The sequence below is a fragment of the Cydia fagiglandana genome, chromosome 7 (genome assembly GCF_963556715.1).
Source record: "Cydia fagiglandana chromosome 7, ilCydFagi1.1, whole genome shotgun sequence".
Classification (NCBI taxonomy): domain Eukaryota; kingdom Metazoa; phylum Arthropoda; class Insecta; order Lepidoptera; family Tortricidae; genus Cydia; species Cydia fagiglandana.
This window is the reverse complement of record NC_085938.1, coordinates 18003791-18029300: the sequence shown is the minus strand read 5'-3', so window position 1 is coordinate 18029300 and position 25510 is coordinate 18003791. Positions and strand designations below refer to the sequence as shown.

The 25510-nt window shown below is 39.3% G+C and overlaps 1 protein-coding gene across 1 annotated transcript in view; it reads left to right on the top strand.

Annotated features, from left to right (window-relative positions):
* The window catches only part of LOC134666067 (rho GTPase-activating protein 39), a 39345-nt gene extending 14168 nt beyond the window's left edge, over window positions 1-25177 (top strand). The window contains exons 15-21 of the mRNA XM_063523181.1: window positions 178-303; window positions 804-1009; window positions 9655-9847; window positions 10351-10482; window positions 10996-11236; window positions 15209-15363; window positions 17549-25177. Of these exons, the coding sequence (XP_063379251.1) occupies window positions 178-303; window positions 804-1009; window positions 9655-9847; window positions 10351-10482; window positions 10996-11236; window positions 15209-15363; window positions 17549-17773 (1278 nt within the window). The 3' untranslated portion in view covers window positions 17774-25177. The remainder of the gene's footprint in view (window positions 1-177; window positions 304-803; window positions 1010-9654; window positions 9848-10350; window positions 10483-10995; window positions 11237-15208; window positions 15364-17548) is intronic.
* The last annotated feature ends 333 nt before the right edge of the window (window positions 25178-25510 follow it).

The following is a 25510-nucleotide window of genomic DNA, read 5'->3' as shown; positions in this document are numbered from 1 at the left end:
TATGTGTAGATAACGCAATGTATGTAACTGAACATAATTAGGCATTAAACACGTCTTGTGATTCTATTATGAAACTCACTTCGTTCGTTTCATAAACCCACGCTCGAGTTTTAATGCCTTTCATTATGAAGCAGTGACATAAACTAGTATTATGTAACAATAACCACATATTTGCAGCCGGCAGCGGGCGCGGAGGCGCTGTACAGCCCGGTGCGCGCGCACGCGCCGCGGCCGCCGGAGCAGGACATCGAGATCTTCGCCAAGGACCACCTCAACTTCAACAAGGGCATCTTTAGGAAGAAGGTAATTAAGTCTTTGGAGAAACAATGCTACCAAAACCTTTACCCGAGAGCCACGGGACCTACGCTCATACATTGCCATACATTGGTTAAAACTCAAACTATGCGTTTCGTGGCCGGGGCGTTCGAGTAATGTAGTAATAGAAACCTCAAATGTTATACATATTCAACATATTTAATGGCCTTAACACCGCTTTCAACACTGTCATAAATAAAGGCCGGAGCACACCGGCTCCGTGTGCGTAGACGTGCACGTATGCGTGCGTAAAAATGTTTAGGCCACGCACGCACATGTCACGGAAGCGGTGGGCCGTCCCTCTTAAGAGTCTGTATATTACAACGCGCATGTGCACGTCTACGCACACGGAGCCGGTGTGCTCTGGCCTTAAGAATCAACCGCTTATTTTCTTCTAAAGCATAAGGTTTTGTATAGCCGACAGTGTTACCAAATTTTTAAAAGTGTCGCACAATTGCTGTATAACTATAAAATTACTCTGTTTTCAGGCGTCAGTACGCGACATGTTATCGTGGACGTCATCGGGCATCAGCGCGCCCATGGTCGGCGCGGACTGGGACAAGGCGCACAAGAAGGCAGCCACCGACCTGTTCAGACTTGTCCAGATATACATGGGCGACCGCAAGGCTCGCCCGGGGATGACGCTCAACTCCGTCGCCCAGGACTTGCTACATGCCACCTTCGCTAATGAGAAGTGAGTAGACTATTAAAGCCACAAGTTACAAGGACGCAGACATGTTCATACTTGTCCAGATAGACATGGGCGACCGCAAGGCTCGCCCGGGGATGACGCTCAACTCCGTCGCCCAGGACTTGCTGCATGCCACCTTCGCTAATGAATAGTGAGTAGTAAACACGTTTGGTGCCACAAGTTACAAGATCGGTTCAGACTGGGCAAAGGAACATAGGTAGATCTGTTCCAGCCGGTCCAGATATAAGTGGTATCCGAACCTCTAACGACTCAGGCGAAAATAGTTATTTGTTTTACAAGGGGGCAAAGTTGTTGTTTAACCGCTCGTGCTAATATTGATATCCGAGCAAGCGAAAGATTCCAAACTTGAACCACGAGCGTAGCGAGTAGCATAGTGTTATGTCTTATGGAATTCTATTGTGGGGAAAAGCGGCAGATATTCAGACAATATTTGTGCTGCAAAAACGAGCTGTACGTTCCATCTATGGACTGAGCGCTCGAGTATCCCTAAGAGAGAAATTCAATGAAGTTAACATTCTTACCGTTGCATCTCAATACATACTAGAGAATATTATGTATGTTCGGAAAAACATCCACGAATTCAAGGTTAACAGTGATATCCATAAATATAACACTAGAAACAAACATAAACTTGCTGTGCCCGCCCACCGCCTCCGTAAGGTTAGTACGTCTTTCGTCGGGAACTGTACACGTTTTTATAACAAAGTCCCCACTGATGTAGTGAATTTACCACTTCACAAATTTAAGTCGCACATTAAGCGCTCCTTGTTAAGTAAGGCGTACTACAATGTAAATGATTTTATAAACGATAGAGATGCTTTTAAGCCGGTAGCTTGATTTCATTAGTATAATAAGAGTTAAATAAATATTGTTTTTTTTTTTACATTGTGAATTAAATATGCTAGTGTCCAGTAGAATTGACACATGAGACAATGATGTTCTCGCTTGATTATATTGTTTAATGTAATTTTAGTTTTGGACACTTGGAGACCTTATACATCTCTAAGTACATATTTATTTATTTGATTTTTATTTTTGATTGTACATACCAATATTTTTAATGTTTCTGACACTTAGAGACCTTTACATCTCTAAGTCAACTTAGGCTAGTAATTATGTGAAGCTATATTGTCTTTTTATGTAACATATGAGCACAAAATGCCGTGTCTTACAGCTACATGTTATTACTATTTTAATATTAATATCAGGGGGGGGGGCGCTTGCCCAGCAGTGGGACACCATATAGGCTTATAATTAATTATTATAGGCCGGTAGCTTGAACATGTCATGCTCGCTTAAAAGTCTTTGCTTACGGTGGCGTCGTTGATCGGGTCGCCACTTTGTAACAGGCTATATTGGTGTTTTGGGTTTTAAGAGCTATGGACTATCAGTGGTACTCAGGGTTCGTGGGTCTGACGCTCTATTGTCACACTACACGTCTGTGATATTCCTAAAAATCTATTTAATGAGTAAAATTAATTTTAGACAGAGAGAATGGGCGCCAGCACGCTGTAAGGCGTACAGAAAGGTAAAAATAAGATGAGGAAAAGAAAACTATTGTTTAAGCTCGAGACAATTAAATATAATATCAATGTTTCACACAAAAACAGTAGTACAGTAAGGCAGTACAGAAAATAAGCTTATGCTATTATTATACTAAGAACACTATGCTATCGGACTGGTTACGCAGTCTCAGTTAAAGTTTATTATGTCTATACACTAAATATGCACTGAGCACTTGAAGTTTATTAAGAGGCCACTATTGCGTGAAGTTAATTAAAGTCTATTGATTAGTAGCACACCTAAATCACGTGTCTATAGAAAGAAGGCAGCCTAGCTGTGACCAAGTCACGCCAGAGGCGCATAAGTGGCAGCCAAAAGCCGCGGTGACACGTGCTGAAACCGTCAGCCACGTGTCCAAGTGACCGCCTATCTAGCACGCCAACGTCGCGATGCGCAACAGGAGTCACGAGCTCGAGAGAGCCAATAACAAATTAGATCTGACCACACCTGAGTCACGTGTCCAGGTGGCTGCCTGCCCGCTTCGCCAACGTCGCGCTGAGCAGCACGAAGCTCCAGCCCAAGGTCCTCAGCAACACCCAGCGCTGACACGTGCCCGAAGAAAAGCCCAGGGTAGGGACCGGCATAAAGGCTAAAGGGAAAAAAAAACCACATATTGAAACCCAATATAAAAAAAAAGGATTGATTCTCCACTGAAATTAACTGGACAATTACTAAACTAACACACCGATCTGGCATTTACAGGAAAACCTACAAATTGGCCATGCGGTCATCCGACACACATGGGCAAGGACAAAAAAAAGGTTACATTTCCTACAATAAAATCGCAAATGCTTACCCGGATCTCAAGTGAAGCGATTGATGCTACACTGCTGACATTTATAAAAAAATATTTCTTTAGGAATTATCCTCCAGGAATTCAATTTAGGACGCCATATTGCTCTGTTTGCTGTAACAAGGAAATGTAAAATCAGTAAAGACGAACGTTATAAAAAACCGGGCTATATTTCTATAAAGATTTGCGCTGTGGCTTACCTCGCTACAAAAAGTGAAGATGTATTTCCATATTTTACAGGGATGGCTCCCGTACAAAGCGACCAGAGAATATCTGCACCAACTTCCTCACATGGCTGCGGAAATCTCAGTCTTGATCTCGTTCGACAATCAATTTCCTCTCCTGTCACTTTTTTCAAACAAAAACCCCGCTCAGAGCCAAGGAATTTTGCCAGGCATTGCAAACAATGTCCCAAACAATATTTGAAAATTATCATATTATAAGACCAACGATACCGAGTACTAATATTTTTGAAAACTAAACCTAAATATTTCAACCATTAAAGAAAATATTGAATACTAAATAAGAACCATAATGTTTTCTAGACCGACAGCTCGCGACTAAGGGTTCAAGTGTCTCCTTGTGCGGATAGATGGCGCTGAAAACAATCTCGTTCGGCCTGTTTTATTACAATGTCGCTGTGAGTATGGAACTAAAAAAAGAAATTCCTTTAGTTACGTTTGAAACGTAACATTACCACCCAACTTAGATAAAAAAAATGTTAATGTTAGTGAAACATTTTTTTTTTAACATGTAATTAACTATATTGGCTATGCCATGAGGTTTACTTACTTACTGCTTACTGCTAGCCTTTCTCCGCAGACCTTTTGTCTGGTTGCCCTTGGCATAGGCCTCTCCCATATTCCTCCACGCGTCCCTGTCCAGAGCCTGTCTTCTCCACAAGGCTCCAGCCACCTGCCTGAACTCGTCTTCCCATCTCATTTTTTGTCTACCATCATTCCTTTTTCCATGCCATGCCATGAGGTTTACACAATCCTAACTATCAAGTTAAACTATGTTTATAACTAACATGCAAGAAAACTATCGACTAGTGAGAGATTGGGAGAGTAAATCTCGGCGGTGCAGCGAGCGAAGAATAATTCTAGGCGGGGTGCACGTCCGAGCTTTTGCCTACTCCACAACCACTAAAAGCTAAGAGTAGACTGCAGAAACACCAGAACGTGGTGTACGGACAGGAAGAAAACAAAATTTCAACCTTATCGACTCCATGGAGGCGTGCAGCAGAAGAACACGAACTCCCCATGCACGGACCGCAAGCGAGAATCCAATGCATGAAATTAAGTAGACCACGAGTTAGCAGTCAAATGCATTCCTAATTAAAAGAAACTACCAAAATATTCTAAGTGTCAAAACCAGTGACACATTTTATCCCTCTCTCCCCTATTGTACCAAATGTGTAGAAGCACACCGAAGACTATCGTCCCCTTTTAGAGATACAAAGAGAAGCATCCAGCTTAAACTATTTTATCAAAACATAGAGTTACGTAAGTATAAGTCCTTAAGAATTTGTTTCAACAGAAGTGAAAACAATTTCCCATACACTGTTTATAGAGAGAGAAACAGTGCACAACAAACAGAACGTACCTACCCAGAAAACTTCAATTTCTAATTAAAGTTTAAAGTTATTATAAAAAAATTAGAGTTTTAAAAGAGATGGGCACTAAATTGCCCCAGTCTCCCCTTTTCTAGTGTCACTATGTGTAGGAACACACCATGAAATTATTTCCATAATATAAAACACAAGAACTAACACTTGAACACAGATCCAATTAAGTTTTAAGTGAAACGAAACGCATATAGTTTGACGTATAGGCTTCCCATTCCAAAAGGTCGTAAGCGCCAAAGGAATTGAAAATGGAGGTTATCTATGAGTGCATAATGAAAAATTTCGCTCCAGATGGGATTGAAACTTCATCCAATGTTCAAGGGAACATGGAATTACACATCACTGCACTTGTAATCACCATTTTCACTTCACAAAGCACTGATTCATCACTTTATTAGATGCACTAGACCAACCTTAAATGCCGAAATCAGCTGACGCGCTAAGCACCAAAAGACGAAGTCACATCCAAGAAAACTCGTTGACAACGAAACCTCGATGTCAATAAGCTACAGCGAGCAAGCAAGCAAGCCGCAAGCAAGCAAGTCATAAGCCAGCAGTATCTTCATTGCCTGTAACCAGCCATAGAAGAAATCAAAGCGAAATCCAGCATAACAAAAACACTTTATTGGGTTATGGTGAAAATCAAACATAACAAAGACACTTTATTAGGTTATGTGAACTAAAGTCAAATCCAGGATAATCTAAACAGTGGGCTCCATGCCAAACTATTTAAGCATGTAGTGTCATAATAATGTATCTAAATAACTTGCTTTGTTGTTTTATTTCACAACCATGTTCATGGAACATTTAGATAGCAAAGTTATCCAGTGTCAGTGACCCTAACCTAAAAATATTTAAAGTAAATAACATTTACAAGAGAAAGTAGGTATTTGTACCTTGCAGAGAGGCAATAGTACAGCGTTCATTTTAGAACGATAGAAATACCTGTGTAACATTCCTTTGTTGAACATTGCATAAATTAAAAGATAAGTTTCTTAAGATAATACCTATAGTAGTAACATCTATTACTAACATATATCTAACCGTCTGTTGAAAATCTGCATGCTTGCAATAAGAAAATTATGTTTACACTATAAAGTAAAGTAATATAATAATATCTATTAGCTAGGAATAGGTACTGTCAGCATGATCAGCACAGTATGTTCATTTTCAGAACACAGAGATGAGTAACATTTCTCATCATAAACATTACTTCTAAGTAAAAAGGAAAAAATTAAGTTTCTTAGACCTAACTATAGTAAGTAAGTATTTTAAGAGTATCAAGAAGAGGTAAGTCAGGCGGTAATAAAAGTTACTTTAAGAACTAAGTTTCCTTAATTAAGAAATATATTTAAGTATCTACAAAATAAGTAGGTACCAGCAGATAGGCTTGGTACAGTGTTCATATGTTAGAACATAGAAAGTATCTTCCCTTTCAGTGAGTAGTAGTAATAAAGTAGAACGCTTTAGCCCTAAATTACCAGGCCTATAAAGCAATAAATAAATAAATATTATAATATTTAAAGCGAGACAGAGCGAACTAACTTTGACCTTTCAGAAGAGATGACCTGTGCGGAGAGAACCAGAGATGACTGCGAGACAACGTTGAGAGGTATGAACCACCAGCAACATCCGCAGACCTGAAATTGACCAGCGACCAACAAGTTTGAGGAAAAAAAAGATAGATTAATTTTAGTGCTAGCGCTTGGTGCATTTTTGAGAAAAAATAATGTTTTAAAGTTTTACTTAATAGTGGTCTCTTTTTACATAGAAAAATGAGTGCATCTTTGAGCAACAGTAAGCATACATATGTAAGCCTAATTTTACATACAGAGTAATATTATTATTAAATCTTGAGATAAATTTTAAGTACAGAGTAGTAAATCTTTAGAGAGTTTCTTATACAAAGTTTTAGAAAATACAGTTTCATGTTTTTAGTGAAAAGTAATATTACATATTTTAAGGTAAAAGAGATAACATAGTAAAAGGTCAAAAGGTCAAAGTATAAATAATTGTAGGCAAGCAAACAGGCAAAATAGTGGCGTCTTAAAAATGGAAAAGAAGATGTGCACAGTGCATTACAGAGCTCAAAAAATAGCAAAGAGAGATTTCTTCAGAATCCACAGACTGTGACAACAATATTTAAAAAAATAAAGCGTCGCCCCACGTTGGGCGCCAAATGTAACAGGCTATATTGGTGTTTTGGGTTTTAAGAGCTATGGACTATCAGTGGTACTCAGGGTTCGTGGGTCTGACGCTCTATTGTCACACTACACGTCTGTGATATTCCTAAAAATCTATTTAATGAGTAAAATTAATTTTAGACAGAGAGAATGGGCGCCAGCACGCTGTAAGGCAGTACAGAAAATAAGCTTATGCTATTATTATACTAAGAACACTATGCTATCGGACTGGTTACGCAGTCTCAGTTAAAGTTTATTATGTCTATACACTAAATATGCACTGAGCACTTGAAGTTTATTAAGAGGCCACTATTGCGTGAAGTTAATTAAAGTCTATTGATTAGTAGCACACCTAAATCACGTGTCTATAGAAAGAAGGCAGCCTAGCTGTGACCAAGTCACGCCAGAGGCGCATAAGTGGCAGCCAAAAGCCGCGGTGACACGTGCTGAAACCGTCAGCCACGTGTCCAAGTGACCGCCTATCTAGCACGCCAACGTCGCGATGCGCAACAGGAGTCACGAGCTCGAGAGAGCCAATAACAAATTAGATCTGACCACACCTGAGTCACGTGTCCAGGTGGCTGCCTGCCCGCTTCGCCAACGTCGCGCTGAGCAGCACGAAGCTCCAGCCCAAGGTCCTCAGCAACACCCAGCGCTGACACGTGCCCGAAGAAAAGCCCAGGGTAGGGACCGGCATAAAGGCTAAAGGGAAAAAAAAACCACATATTGAAACCCAATATAAAAAAAAAGGATTGATTCTCCACTGAAATTAACTGGACAATTACTAAACTAACACACCGATCTGGCATTTACAGGAAAACCTACAAATTGGCCATGCGGTCATCCGACACACATGGGCAAGGACAAAAAAAAGGTTACATTTCCTACAATAAAATCGCAAATGCTTACCCGGATCTCAAGTGAAGCGATTGATGCTACACTGCTGACATTTATAAAAAAATATTTCTTTAGGAATTATCCTCCAGGAATTCAATTTAGGACGCCATATTGCTCTGTTTGCTGTAACAAGGAAATGTAAAATCAGTAAAGACGAACGTTATAAAAAACCGGGCTATATTTCTATAAAGATTTGCGCTGTGGCTTACCTCGCTACAAAAAGTGAAGATGTATTTCCATATTTTACAGGGATGGCTCCCGTACAAAGCGACCAGAGAATATCTGCACCAACTTCCTCACATGGCTGCGGAAATCTCAGTCTTGATCTCGTTCGACAATCAATTTCCTCTCCTGTCACTTTTTTCAAACAAAAACCCCGCTCAGAGCCAAGGAATTTTGCCAGGCATTGCAAACAATGTCCCAAACAATATTTGAAAATTATCATATTATAAGACCAACGATACCGAGTACTAATATTTTTGAAAACTAAACCTAAATATTTCAACCATTAAAGAAAATATTGAATACTAAATAAGAACCATAATGTTTTCTAGACCGACAGCTCGCGACTAAGGGTTCAAGTGTCTCCTTGTGCGGATAGATGGCGCTGAAAACAATCTCGTTCGGCCTGTTTTATTACAATGTCGCTGTGAGTATGGAACTAAAAAAAGAAATTCCTTTAGTTACGTTTGAAACGTAACAACTTTCCCGAATGAAGGTTGAGGGAGGCGATGGCTGAGATACGCGTCATACTCGTGAACGGGTGCTGTTTGTGGAGACTGGTCTGTTTAAGCTAACACGAGCTATTATACTTAGTAACTTAATTTTTATTAATTAATTACAGTGAGACGCCTCATTCTGTTCTCGTATGTTTCTTTTCTCTTAATGAATGTATTAATTACCTATACAGGATATTGACTCTTGGAGACCCTATACATCTCTAAGGATAACTTGATAAACTATATAATCTTATAGTTCTGACACCTAGAGACATTTACACCTCTAAATATTATAGATTTTTTTGTGTGTTTTTTTATCTGTATTTTGTATGTAATTCGACATTAAGAGACCATATACATCTCTTAGTAATTGTAATACGTTAGATTGAATTGTTAGTTTTATTTTATAAAATTGTTGATGTTATTATTTTTGCTTTTATGTAAATTCAATGTTGACGTGTAAAAGTGCCCTTGTGGCCTATTTGCTGAATAAACGTTGATATTTGATATTTGAAGTATTTAGCAGATGGCTCCAGCAAAGCTTGCCCTCTTTATCCCTAGAATTGTGTCAAATTTTTGTTTTTTAAATGGAATTTTATGTCCTGGATGCCAGCGCTTTAAACCAAAATTCACAGAAAAAGAGGCAAGCTCTGATGGCGCCATCTATGCAAACCTTTGACAGTTGCCAACCCAATTTAATCTGAGTGTCCAGTATATTTTTTTTCTAACAGTACCGATCTACTTGAATATCAATTTACTGGAATCAGATAAGGATTTTTTTTGCAATTTGAATTATGAATATTACATTTATTACTTTTCTATATTTGAAATATGTGTCTGTTCAGACTGCGAGACGAGCTGTACGTGCAGCTGTGCCGGCAGACGACGGAGAACCCGCTGCGGGACTCGCTGCTGCGCGGCTGGGAGCTGCTGGCCGTGTGCCTCGCCTTCGTGCCGCCCTCGCCCGCCTTCCAGCCCGCGCTCACCAACTATGTCAACCGCCACCGCGACCCCGCCTTCGCCGACGCCTTCCCCGAGGTACACCAATGATGATGATGATACCTGCAAGTGTACAAGTCCTCGAACAAGTAAAGATGCTTGCCTGGTTGACACTAACAGGTTAAGACTGCCGCACAAACACTAGCATTCATTGACTTGTGAAAGAACCCTCGAGGCCTACTTACTGATTTTTTGACCGGAGCTTGAATGTCATGGCCGGTGTCAGCCGGATGGCCAGTAACCGGGAGTAGTTTGTTAATTTAGATGTCAAAACATGTAGATTATCCTCTTGCTTTGTCGCGTGTGACTCCATACTTGAACCCGCTTTTGACACAAGGAGTCGCGTGCGACGACTTAAATCATACTCACGGCCCGGCCGGCGGCGCCGGCAACCATAGGTGGGAACGAAAGGTCTGATCTGTGTGTCTCGCTCCAACCTATGGCCGCGGCTCGCCGCTGCCATGGCTTCTGCGATCTGTTGATCTCTTTCGTTCGACATATTTTGTCTCGAGACGATAATGATAATGATGTACTTCTGTCAGGTTGGCAAGTGGCCGATCCACGTGCAAGTGTCGCACTACGCGGGCGTGGCGTGCAAGCGGCTCGAGCGGATCGGCGTCAGCGGCAAGCGGCAGCCCAGGAAGCCCACCACCGAGGACATCGACCAAGCGCGGGTGAGTTTAGACCTTATCTCGTTGGCATAAGGCTTACGAATGGACAGCTGGTTGTGTTAAAGATGGCACATCAGAAAAACACACAAGACTGGGTCTGTGCTATGTCAGCTGAAGTTACATGTTTTCAACGAAATAGAATAACTATAGAAGCCTGACTAGAGCTCAAAAATTACCCCACGGCTACTGAGCTGAGAACGATTGTCTGTGCTCGGCAGAATTTCGCGTTTTCTAGTCTAGAGCTAGACCATTAAACCATTATGTGCTATTGATATCAAACAGGTGGATTTCGACTCGATTTCCTATTTAAGTAACTACGACCATAGACAGCCTGACTCTACAGTTCTCCTTCCCTGTCTCATGTGAATTGTCAACTTAGATTAGGTTGCAGGCCGAACTACAAAAATTCCATTACACTTTGGTAGCCTAAGTTTTTATTTTCACGGATATATTTTTTGTAAAACATTAGTTAGTTTGTTGAGTTTCACTTGACTAATACCCGTCCATTTTCCACAGATCCAAATATTCCGACAGTCAATGTTCGGCAATACGCTATCCGAAGTAATGGCGTTACAAAAAGAACGGTTCCCGAACCGCCAGCTCCCGTGGGTGCAGGTGGCGCTCTCGCAGCAAGTGCTGGCGCTGAGCGGCCGAGAAACTGAGGGCATCTTCAGGGTGTCGGCCGACGTGGACGAGGTGGCCGCGCTCAAGGCCAAAATTGATAATTGGGAGCTGCCGGACGCTTCAACCCTCACTGGTGAGTACCAGCTGTGGCAGGTGACCCAGAGCAGCGAGACCGAGGGCATCTTTAGGGTGTCGGCTGATGTGGACGAGGTGGCCGCGCTCAAGGCCAAGATTGATAATTGGGAGCTGCCGGACGCTTCAACTCTCACTGGTGAGTACCAGCTGTGGCAGGTGACCCAGAGCGGCGAGACCGAGGGCATCTTTAGGGTGTCGGCTGATGTGGACGAGGTGGCCGCGCTCAAGGCCAAGATTGATAATTGGGAGCTGCCGGACGCTTCAACTCTCACTGGTGAGTACCAGCTGTGGCAGGTGACCCAGAGCGGCGAGACCGAGGGCATCTTTAGGGTGTCGGCTGATGTGGACGAGGTGGCCGCGCTCAAGGCCAAGACTGATAATTGGGAGCTGCCGGACGCTTCAACTCTCACTGGTGAGTACCAGCTGTGGCAGGTGACCCAGAGCGGCGAGACCGAGGGCATCTTTAGGGTGTCGGCTGATGTGGACGAGGTGGCCGCGCTCAAGGCCAAGATTGATAATTGGGAGCTGCCGGACGCTTCAACCCTCACTGGTGTGTACCAGCTGTGGCAGGTGACCCAGAGCGGCGAGACCGAGGGCATCTTCAGGGTGTTGGCTGACGTGGACGAGGTGGCCGCGCTTAAGGCCAAGATTGATAATTGGGAGCTACCGGACGCTTCAACCCTCACTGGTGTGTACCAGCTGTGGCAGGTGACCCAGAGCGGCGAGACCGAGGGCATCTTCAGGGTGTTGGCTGACGTGGACGAGGTGGCCGCGCTTAAGGCCAAGATTGATAATTGGGAGCTACCGGACGCTTCAACGCTCACTGGTGAGTCATGGACCGACTGCCCATAAGCAGGCGTTGCTAGCTAGTGCGAGTTTCCATGCATTTGCTACTTGTGTTTAGTGGCAAGTATTTACAATACTCACTAGGAGATTCCAAGCATAACTAATTGTGAATTGTGAAATGTTGTAATCCAAATAAACATTTTTTTTATTTTCACTTTTCAAATGTATGAACTCGCATTAAACACAAATTAATGTAAAAGGCCCCAGCGTGAAGACCAGCTACACTTATCCCGCAGCCACACTTACCCGTATGGACCTTGTTACACTGTACAGTTTTATTTTATTTTAGTTTTCTTTCTTTCATACAACATGACCATACTACCATCTTATTTAAGTGACAATATTTCGTATAGACGGGCAACAACAACTAGCTAAGCACGGTTTTCAAAATTACGTATGTGCTCTTATTCTCTCAACAATCAAGTTATGTTAAACTATACAGATGCAACAAATATATTACAAACAGGAAGAAAAAACTATTTAGTACGTCTCGCCCGCTTAGCAACTTCTGCTGACTGTATTAAGAGAAAATTCGAGCTAGACCTCATTTTTTTACATACTTCTTTTTATTTTAGTTGAAGATATTATCTACAATGTTACACTCAATCGAAGAAGCTATCTTGAAGGCAACAAAAACACTTGAAGTGAAGGCAAATAATACCTATCATCTCATTATGTTACATAGTCTTGTGTTTGGAAAAAAAAACCGGACATTGCGAGTCGGACTCGCCCACCGAGGGTTCCGTACTTTTTAGGATTCCGTACCCAAAGGGTAAAAACGAGACCCTCTTACTAAGACTCCGCTGTCCGTCTGTCTGTCTGTCTGTCCGTCTGTCACCAGGCTGTATCTCATGAACCGTGATAGCTTGACAGTTGACATTTTCACAAATGATATATTTCTGTTGCCACTATAACAACAAATACTAAAAACAAAATATAATATTTAAGTGGGGTTCCCAAGTCCCATTACAACAAACGTGGTTTTCTGCCGTTTTTTTGCGTAATGGTACAAAACCCTTCGTGCGCGAGCCCAACTCGCACTTGGCTGGTTTTTAGTATTTCTTGTTATAGCGGCTACAGGAATACATCCCGTTTTTACCCTTTGGGTATGGAACCCTAAAAAATGAAATTAGCTTCAAAGGAATCATTTTATAATTGGGATAATTTTACGTCGACGTAACAATAAGTAGATTGCATCGATGATTACATTGATTTAACGCGACGTGCGCAAGAGGGTACTTACAAGAACAACTAGGTACATACATATTATGTAAGAAGTAAATAAAAGCTTGTAAAAAGGAACCAGTCTTATTGCTTCTTCACTCGATGATGCTGAGTCCAGAGTCAAAGTCAAAATATTTTTTTAGCTTCACTTCCTTCTGTTTTTAATATTAGTTGTAAATACAATTTTCGTGAGTCGCGACACTAGAGAATTCTAGTATCAACTAGCAGTACTGATAATTCCTCTAGCCTATGCTAGATGTCGCTACGAAAATAATAGTCGTTTTGGTACAAAAACAGATGTCTGGAGCGAGCACTCTATGTATTTTTTTCTCTATGGTTTTAATACAAGATTTTATAGTTAAGATTTGGTGTTGTTCATTTGCTAAAATTCGACTGTCATTTACAACCTAAATATTAATACAAAAGCCATAACATGATGCGAATCACACAAATATATGAGGTCAACAATTATCACCATCATGCTTAAACAACGTAGACCCGGATAAAAACAACACCAAATGCATGCATACATGCGCAATATGTTGTTGTCCTATAAAAGAGCCATCACGCCGTAACGTAATAGACAGACAGGTTTTTTTTTTTTAGAAAAAGGTAAGCATGTGACCACAATCTCACGTGATGGTAAGTGCCGATCTGCCGATGCAGTCTAGGGTGGAACATGCTTACCTAAAATATGTCTATTCACTAACAGTTTGGAATGATTCACGGTTATATCGACCGGGATAACGGTAGCTCAATAAAAAGATCCAAGTTACAGTGGACTGGGAATAGAATTGCAGGAAGTGAATTCCACTCCTTAGCCGTTCGCATGATAAAGCTAGCGTAACTCGAGTAGCGACGCAAGGGTGAAAGTTAAGTCCGCGTCTAGTCCCACGGTGTCGGACCACGCATGATGGATGGTCACTCACGCAATAAGTTTGACTTTCGGAGCGATTATATTAACTTGAAATTATATTTTTTACTTTTGTTAACATGTATTTAGATTTTATTAAAAGGTATTTATAGGTATTTTATAGTTTCCGAGTAAATGACTGTGGCATACAGACAGACATGAAGAGACTATAAGGGTCAGGTCTTTGCCGTTTTGGCTACGGAATCCTAAAAACCTTGCTCTGTCTATGAATCATCTTCTAGAAAATGCACAAATTAGAGTTAAAATATTGCTGTGTCATTTTGTTTATCATTCAGACCTTCGTCTCGCGGCACAATGTCACCAGAGGACGTTGTCTAAAATCTATGAAAGTTTGATCGATCGATATTCAATTTTATTCGTTTTAGGTTTATATTTGTTTGTGTGCCATATCATTTGAGAACTCCAGATGGACTGCTTTGTTTTATAGCACTTAAATTCAAAAAGGTAATACATATCGATAACAATTTACATAAAACTGGTTCTTTAATTAATTTTGTGTTACACTAAAGTCTGTTAATTGGTAATTTTGTGTTACACTATAGTTCGTTTTTTTAGCATTAGAAAGAACTTGCAAGAAGGTAAGCGATCTTGACATGTCTTTTAATTGAAAAACGCTTTTTAAAATTCAAAAACTTATGAAAGCTGAAGAATATAAATGATCGTATTAGATTCATAATTGTTACATATTTGCCGTAACTTATTTTTAAAATGTGTTTTTCAATTAAAAGACACATCAAGATTGTTTACCTAATTTCTAATGCTAAAAAAAACGAATTATAAATAGTTCTATTAAAAAAAAAACATTTTATATTAATGTTACGGGGTTGCAAAAGTGTGAATACCATTACAGCATTTGTTTCTAGTGCCTCTCGTCCTTTCGAGTCTAAACTCTATTGCACGAATAGTTATATACTAGTAAATAAAATCCAAATACTGTTTGTAACTAAAACAAAACTTTTTGAACAGATGCCCACGCACCGGCCAGCCTGCTCAAACTTTGGTACCGGGAGCTTTACGAGCCCCTTATACCGGACGCGCTATACGCGCCGTGCGTAGCCGCAGGTTCAGACTACGCCGCATGCTCGAGGGTGCTGCAGCGTCTACCGGCGCTGAACCGACTGGTGAGCTATTTTACACTCTATTCCGTTCATGCAAGGTTCATTCTAGCTTGTTGAGCACAGAGGTCAGTGCTCACTCTGGTACCGGGAACTGTACGAGCCCCTGATACCGGACGCGCTGTACGCGCCGTGCGTAGCTGCGGGTTCAGACTACGCCGCATGCTCGAGGGCGCCGCAGCGTCTACCGGCGCTGAACCGACTGGTGAGCTATTTTACACTCTATCCCGTACACATTAGGTTCATTCTAGCTTGCACTGCTGGCACAGAGGTCAGAGCTCACTCTGGTACCGGGAACGGCACGAGCCCCTGATACCGGACGCGCTGTAGGCGCCGTGCGTAGCTGCGCAACTATTTTTACGCAAGTTATTGACACCTTACTTGAGTTGGGCACTAACGGCGAACGGCAGATACTTTTGCTTACCCTGATTTTCAACGAATTGCAACATCGATGACGGGGTTTACTTATTAAATGGACCAGGGTCTCTAGAACAGAGTCGTCTGCATAATTATCAGACCGCAGTGTTACATGCTGGATCAAAAGCCAAACTAATAACTACAATACATGCATTTGACACCGTCCCTAGAGACCCTGATCTAAAATAGAACATCAACAAACCGTACCTCAACAAAGTGCATCGTAAATGCCCATGCGGTTGACGCAGTCACTTGAACTCCAACGGAATATGTTAATCAGTTCGCGAACCATGCGGTGCGGCGTGACGTCACGCGCGGTAATCGTCGAGCATGCGCGTCATGGTCGGTCGCACAACTGACGTTTTGAACTTGTGCTCTTAAGACGATCGCACATGATTGACATTATAGGTGCATAGTGGTTGTGCGTGACGAATGTTTGAAGTTTTGTAAGAAGATGGATGCACGTCCCTCTATAGTTTAAAATGGGCTAATTATTTATGTTAAGTAAGATGTTAGTAGGTATTGTAATTATATACACATTGTTTTCTTTTTCTTTAAATTTTCTGTGCAAGTTAGCAGTGGTTTGGTATTTTTACTGTTATGCTGTTTAACTTGTTTGAAATAAAACATAGGTATTTAGGATGCACGTCACCGTTCTAGCAATTTCTATTGAACTTTATAAATTTATAAATTATAAATTAGGTTAAAATAAGGACGGTTAGGTAGGCGGATTTACTTAGTAAATCGGCCTAATAAGGCATTGTTTTCCCCCTGGGTTAAAAGTCGGACGGCAATCGCTTTCGTAACAAATAATGGCTATGCCTATTCTTGGGTTGAGTTGGCATTTGCCAAAGTATATCCTAGAGCTACTTTAGGATGCAAACGCAATGCTATTATGAGCAGGAAGTTATTTAACTGTGTCATCAATACTCGCGTGTCGATATGTTGAGATACGTACGTTTTCTGTAAACTGTCTTAAATGCCTAAAGCCTCTCTGGTCATATTCCTATATAAAACGGCCTCATAGCTCAGTCGGTATGACCCTGTCTACGAATTTGGTCGTCCCAGGTTCGAATCCCGGTAAGGGCATTTACTTGAGTGTTTACCACGGATCTTTGTTCCTGAGGTATGGATGTTTTCTACGTATACATATATGTACGTATAAGTACCTGTGTATTTATCTATTCAAGTATGTCGTCGCCTAGTTCCCATAATACAAGCTTACTCGTAGTTTAGTTCGGGCCTAAGTCGATCTATGTAAGGATGTCCCCAAATATTTAAAAATATGACGTTTATATTGACACTTACACTCCTTGTCACTGTAAACTAGGGGCATAGTTATCTTAGACGCATTCTACATGTAATTAATGATGTCTACTAGAGCTTGAAGAAACACGTGCTCATCACACATGGCCTTACGGGGATGACCCGGAACCGTGTCCTAGACAGGGTCACTGCCAATTAAGCTAATGCGTCAACTACTATACCTGCACATAAACGAGTGCCATGAATTAACTGGTCTAGCTAATTAAGTATAACGAAGTTAAAACGTGAAGCGCCGCGTATACGAGAAATTTTCATCGCTTTGTGTATCTCTATCACTCTTCCATAAAATATATTAGTGTGACCGTGACAGTTGCGTTTCGTTCGCTACCTACATTAGCGATTGGTATGTTATCGACAGGGCCTGTAGAGAGAATCCGGAGAGTCATATGAAAGCATTTCTACCCAAGTTGAAACGGAAACCAATAAATACTATAATTGCTTGTTACAGGTACTAACCTATCTCATAAGCTTCCTCCAACAATTCACCGCTCCCGAAGTAGTAAGTCAAACGAAAATGGACTCTGCCAACCTCGCCATGGTGTTCGCGCCCAACTGCCTCCGCTGCACGTCGCAAGACCCCAGGGTCATACTAGAGAACGCGCGGAAGGAGATGACCTTCCTGAAGACCCTTATCACGAATCTGGACACGTCCCATGTGCAGGACATGCTGTGACCGAATCTCAATAACAATTACGGGAATGATGAATACTCGTTGCATGGACGTTCGTGGTTTTAGCTATTTTAGTGAAGTATGTATAAAACTTTACCGAGATTCCGGCAGTGATTAACGCATATGTCAAAATATGCGTGTATATTCAGATTTAAGTAAATTTGGGATGCATTTAGCGATAGTTAATCCTATCTAGATGCGTTAATAAGAAAGGAAAGTCGATGTTCTAAACAGTAAAGTGCTACAACCACTTATCGTTTATTGAAGTAGGTAACCATTCAATCTGCCTTACCATTTAAACTATTGCTATTAAATATTCCAGTGGTTTCCAAAACCAATTGTAGCGATTAATAATTATATTCTGTACTGTACTAATAAGTACAGCCTCCGGTAATGCGGTTAGGAATGTTTGAAAGAAAATTAGCTTTAATGAACGTTCGTGCAACGGGTAATGACCCACAAGGACCTATGCTATGCCGATCTGTTTGCGGCTACATCTGTCCTTCTTAACAGCGCAACACTTGAATAGTGCATTTAAATTGTAATAGCCCTTCAGAGCTCTTAAAGGAGCTTGAAGGATTACTAGTGCTAACGTGATGCGCTAATGTGCCGTTCTGTACAAAAAGATACCTTCGCTAATACAATAACTAAGCATTTGTGCTCATAAGGTCCCTTTCCGTACAGAATAGCACAAATATTAGGGCACTTACCTAATTCCCATAATTATATTTGACATTCTTGTATATTGTTTGTATTTTTGTACGCTATACTGTAATTTTATTTGGTCGTATCCAAAGATATTTAATGAAATGTGATTTTAATTACATTAGAATCTGAGCTTTACAAAAGTGTACGTGCAATGTGTTCCAGAACGGAACGGTTGCTTGTTTATATTTAATTTAGTTGTAGAGAGTGAATGAATTTATTTTTATTACATTATTTTTATTATGTACCATAATAATAAGTTTTGCTATTGAACGAGGCAGCTATATTTTTCAGGACGAAAGAAACGCATTACAATTATGTTAGGTTAAGTAAATTAATAATATCGAGGCACCTACTAAGACTACGACAGTAAGAGCGTCTACACTCTTTTGGACGTAATAGGTTAGTTTTTAATTAATAAATTCAATTGTTTACCTACAGTAATCCATTTTAACATCTTCACTAAGTTCAAGACCATACTAATGCACTTAGGGACGTTATTTTGTATTTAGTTGAATTGATTTTGATCGTTAAAGAAACTAACCTTTTATGATGTGCGCGGATATATTCAATTTGGTCTCAATATTGTTTATCCTTATACTTCAATTCACAAACACCATATGTTAATAAGTTAGTAAATAAACCACATCACAAGTAGTTACTATATTTTAGTGAATAATTTAGAATTGACAAAAGCAATAAAATCCAACTATGACGCATCTCGAAATTCGAGGAAAGATACGTTTATTATGAGTTATAACACTTATAACTTAATAGCTAGTGGTCGTTCTCAAAGTCAATGTGACACTTACGCTTCCACGATACGCACTTACGCCCTGAATGCGCCTACATACGTACGCCATACATTGGGTAAAAGAAATGTATGGCGACGGTGTAAGCGTCAAGTATGTACGCTCGAAGCGTGCGTCCCGGGACTTTTGGCCTTGGCCTCGGGTTCCAGCCATTTAGTGGACTACATATTCACTGATATAATGAAAATGGAATTTAACCAAATGAATTACGGTTCAAAATAAAAAGTTTTGATAAAAAATATTAAATATGGAGGTTGACAATTGTTTTACTCACAAGTAGCTGAGGATATGTACCATATCTATTTAGAATGAATACGAAAGAAATGGCTGCATATTCTTTGGACTACAATTTATCGGATTTTAAATTACAGGATCCATTTTTCTCTTAGCGATGTGTGAAATCTCCATAGAAGCTATTAAACATATTAAATGGTTCTGCGAAGTGGACAAGAAGTTGATCTTACTAAGAAATGTGACGCGACGAGGTTAAGTTACTAATCTAGGATAATATAATACTTATAAACAAATGCAGCTTTAAATTTTTAATGTGTACATGCCTAAACGGAAAATAAAATTCTGTTCACAATAAAATAAAAACTTTTCACAATTCTTGGGCACACTCTACTATCTTCAATAAGGATTGTAAAATATTTGACACGCTTATTTTTTTCGATAAAAAATATCCACTTAAACACTAGCTCTGTTCGTGATATTCGAGCGAATAGACGTAATACCTAATTACCTACTGGGTTACCTTGGAATTTATCAAAAATGCAGTTATTGAGTGCTTGCACTTATGAGGGTCAAGCGAACATGTTAAATATTCATCGGTATTCTTTTTTACGAAAATATGTTTTCGATTATTGCTGATAATGTTGACGATATGTATTCAATAGTTCTATATGTACCTAATCTCTAAAACGATCGAATATTTGGTAATACTTACCTTGCTTCTTATTTTTACGGAAACGTACGAACGTGTCTTGTTAAGTATTTCAGTCAGTGCCGGTACAAAAAGTACCGAGGTTGGTTGAAGTAGAATGACAAATACCTACGACGTTTTCGAGAAAATACGAAGGAAAACAATTATGCACTACATCTGGAAATAGTTACTTGTACAACAAGAGATCAAAGTTTGATATTTCTTCGATTGCTTATTTTGAGTCCCGTGCAAGCGAAAGATTCTATAATAGATTCACGAGCCTTCAAGAAAAGAGCGTACCTACTTAAAGGCCAACAACGCACTTGCACCCCGCTGGTGTTGTAGGTGTCCATGGACGACGGTGCTCGCTTTCCATCTATTCGATCAAGCGAGTCGGCTCGTTTGCCTCCTATATAAATACAATTCATGTTTTGATTGACGCGTTCCGTAAACGATTGTCTCTACTCTCTTGAGCCATAGCGACAGCAGACGTTGCATAACTATAGTCTGTATCTTTAGGTATTAAAAAAAAGTAAACAAACAATTTGTACATTTTCGGGTAGTTATAATATTTATTGCTTAACCAACCAAACATTGGGCTAGCGTGGGGACTATAGCCCAAGCCCTCTCGTGCTCGAGAGGAGTCCTGTGCCCAGCAGTGGGACGTATATAGGCTGAGATGATGATGATGATCCAACCAAATACAAAACCGCCTGGATCAGTCACTGAACGACCTGACTTTAACCTACATTACTTGATCATGTAATGTTTTCAATTTTCATCGAGGGTAGATTTTAAATACCTAAAGATACTGAGTATCCTCCGAAGTCCCTGCGTACAATTTCTTGTAGGAACATATTCCAAAATCTATTTTGAACTTTTATTGTGTAACTAACGGTTCAAATTTCAAAAACAAAACAATTGCTTCTGGGTCTCAGGAGGGTATAGTATAATAAATGCGGAAGTAAGATTTTTATCTTACCAACAACACAACTCCTTGTTTATAATGCTGTAGGGTTACGGCTACATTACGCCGCGCGGACAAGTCATGCTTACGCCGCATTTCCACTGCTCTTACACGGTGAGCAATTATCTCGGGTTTACCACTGATTCATTCTAGCCTTGCAGTGTGGCCATTTAAGTTATGTAATTAGCTGGAGTAAACTAAGTTACAAGTATTTGTTTGTCGCCAGAAGTAAATAAGTACCTACATGTAACTTAAACAGAAGACAACAAGCGGGCTTAAATCCATGCACAATGAAAATATACACCTATGTTGTATACCTTGACATTTTTAATGCTTCCAATTTACTCAAATAATTAAAAATCCGATTGTACAGTTAGCATTCAAAGTTACGCTACTTTGTACGTACGGAGTACACGTCAAAAGAATCTACCATTTACTGTAAGCTGAAGAAAAAGAGTTATATATCTCTGCGTATAGAACAATTGAACTTTTGCAGATACTTTTCAACGGGAACACATTTCGATACTGATATACAGGGTGGCTAAAAAAGCTTGCCCCGAAATCGCGAAAAAAAAATGCCTGTTTCATACATTTTGGCTGGTCCAATTTCTATCGGACGGTAATTTTTTTTCGCGATTTCTGGGTTGGTTGCATAGTAAAAGTTGCTCAGTATAATCCTAAAATCTCCCTGCCAACGGGAATGCAGTTATTTTTTATCCACCGTGTATATCTATTTTGAAAAGTATCCAAGGTTGGTAGATACTTTTGGTTCATCGTTTCATACGATATGTGACGTTCCAAGGAAAAAGGTACCTTATGGCGACTGGCGCTTACGTCGCATAGCGCAACAATAATATTGGAGCAGCGTTAATAATAGGGTAAGCGCCAACCGCAATAAGGTACCTTTAGCCATGGGACGTCACATATTCTTGGTGCTGACTGTAAAATCAATTGACAACGTTAATAACAGTAACAGTTAAGTTTTGTATTCAGTAAATTAGACGAAGGTTTACCCGAATACTGGGTACAGTATAGTACGGAAGCTAGTGCTTTAATAAGTATAGTCAAGGACCATAACCAATAAGGTTAGTCCATGGTATAGTGCAGTGTATAAGTAGGTATAAATAATGTTATAAGTACCTACTATACACTGCTCCGCTAGTCAGTTAGTGTCTGCCCCAACAAATCAGTAATAAATATGCACTTACTAGACACACCACATAGCTTCTATCCGACAAAGAGCAACCGGCCGCCCGTATTTCTAGCGAGGACCGATTGACTCACGCAAATGATACAAATTAAAAAACAGCCAGTGTCGTCCGTTTAAAAGGGAACCTTACGCGGAATAATGCTTATTATGCAAACTGACGCAATTGCCTAAAACTCTTTTTTCTTGCGGATCGACATATTTGAGTCTACACCGTGTTTTTTTTGTTTTCCGTTAATTTCAAAGGTGCATTCCTGAGCTTAAATCAAGTAACTTTCTCAAAGACACCGATATTCTAATTAACTCCGTTTCGGAGATAATCAATATTTAATTTTTTTCCTTTAAGGCCTCTACAAGCGTGTACACTTGCCTTAGGGCCGGTTTACATATTGATTAGTGTTTAGAATGAGTTCATACATTTGCTACTAAACTTAAGTAAAATCTCGGTCAATCGATGTTCGAAATGACATGTCACCGATTTCAATTGTTTGGTTGAGTTAAATGTAATGGCCGTCTTAAAACAACACTACATGCTACATTTAATTACTTTATAACTTTTTTTTTTAAAGCAAAAAAAATTTTTTTTTTGAAAATTAACTATGTCATTTAGTTCTCTTAAACGTACTTAACCATACCCCGAAGTTAACGGAATTCAATAAAAACACGGTGTATAAAGAGATTGAAGAGTACCTATTGAAGTGTCTTAGAGATTTGATTATGCTAGAATCTCTTATTATCTAACGTTGAAGAAAATTTACTTTGTAGTTACGTCATTAGCAATTCAATGCAGTCTAATCTAAGATCTTTGTTTACAAAGTAGCTAGGAAAAGTTTAGAGAAATATTTTTCTGTAGTAGAAACTTAAGTAATGAAGTATATCGCATTTTAAAACTCCTATTAATAAAGTTACGGATACCTATTCAAGCGCTGCTCTACGAATGCATTGTTATATTTTAAGAACTTATAGTGTCGGTATAAGACTTTTATTTTTAATAAGTAAAATATTTTTACACAGTCAATTAAATGTCCCACCCGAACATGATTTTTGGGGTTCCGGACTGTAATTTGATTGGTGTTCTGAATTGAACACGATAAAATTTAATAATTTGTCATGTGAATCTAAAATGTGCTATTTTTATGCCTGATCGAAGAAAACAGTCACAAAACTTAATTTATTTAACAAATACAGGTATTTTCTGATTTCAGAAGCTGCTTGTTTCTTTTATGCTTAGATAAAGCACTGATTACATGATATTGTCAATTTTTAGTAGGTAGTTGTCGGTACCTACCAGCTCATAATGTTTCACTTTTTTCAAAAAAAAATACATTGAGACATATTCTGATTCTTTTTCTTTTGTATTGTGTGGATTTCCTAATCCGAGTCAACAGTAACATCTTGGTATAATGTGATCATGTAATGATTCTACTCTAATGTATCAGGATAAATAAAACATTTTTTATATGCAACAAATAAACCATAATAGGGATTCCAGAATTAGATAAACTGACAGCAGTTTGAAAAAATAAAATAGATTTAGGCATATTTGTGTTAAAATATGAATTTTAAGACCCACATATAAAAAGTACATTAATTTATAAGAATAATTAACGGTCATATAATAAATAATTCATAAATGCGGTAATCACATTAAATACATGCGCCTACTCCCGTTTCACTGTCTAATTCTGGAAGCAAGAAAAGCTGATCATTAATTACATCTAATAATACATTTCTGGTGTATATCTCCATTCTGTAAATAATGAAAGGTGTGGCGGCGTGCCCTTCGGCCCGTCCGTGCCCTAGGACCCGTTTTGCAGTCGCTCTGCATTCACCAACGCCGCTACGTTCACATCTTATGTAGATCAATGCTACACTGATTGACAACAACTCTTACTTAATTTGTTTAAGTACTTTAATTCTAACTGGTATTTTACTTCTGTGCTATAAGATTCTAGTTCAGCATTTCATATCTGATCGATTTGTGTAAGCACAAATACTTACTTGAAATTGTATGTGATAACGATTTGCTAAAACTTTTTTTTTTATATGTAAATATGAGACATTATTGGGACAAAAAATTCAAACTAAACAATTTGCTAAAACTGTCTGACTTTTTATATTTCAAAACACTTTCGAAATACCTCGATGTTATTGCAAAAACGTGAATCTTCAGTTTGATATTTTTGTGTTACCGTTTGCAAGTGATTCCAATGTTATATTCTGTGCCATAAAATTTGTACATTACGCTGGTACGATACTGAGTATCTTTGGTAACTATTTAGTTCACGATTAGATTATTTTAAGATATTAGGCGTTAGAATATTTCATTTGAGAAATGATAAGTAACTAATGTTTGTGGCCTAGCTAGATGACTTGTGAAAGGGAGAATTAGTGTTTAAGTATACACGGTTTATTTAAAAAGCTCTCTTTTTTATTCTAGCATAATATATTCCTAAACAGAGCAAACACAAGTCTATTAGCCTTATTCCCGATATAATGTAAATCTTGCACTTATACGCAATAGCAGTGAGTTTATACATAAAATATTATTAATATATAGATGCTAGAACCTATTCAAAATGTGCTTACTTCAAATTATGTAAAGTTGTATAGTGCTTATAAATATCTAAATGCAAACAGAATTTTCAATACAATTTTAAATCCTCTGTATATATCACGCCTAATTTTCTTTGTTATTAATGACAATATAATGCCTATGATGTTCATAAAGTAGAATATCTCTGTAAATGTGAAAGAGAATAAATGGCTATCCAGTGGATAGCCGCGAATACCACCACTCTGTTTCATTTCCCGGTGTACAAATACGGGGTTATTTCCGCGAGTTACCACCAAGTTGTTACTAGTGGGAAAAATAATTCCCAGTAGTTACCACTGGTTAAAGGTGGGAATTTTTTCCCCAGTAGTTACCACCAATCATTTTCCCCAGTAGTTACCAGTGGTAAAAGGTGAGAAAAAAATCCCAGTAGTTACCACGCTTTGATCTCGGACTGTCTAGAACACAAAATGACTAGTGTAATATTTTGCCTATATCTCTTTTAGTCTACATCGCAAACGGTCTAGAACACAAAATGACCACATATAGGTAGGTTAGGTTCGTTAGTTATCT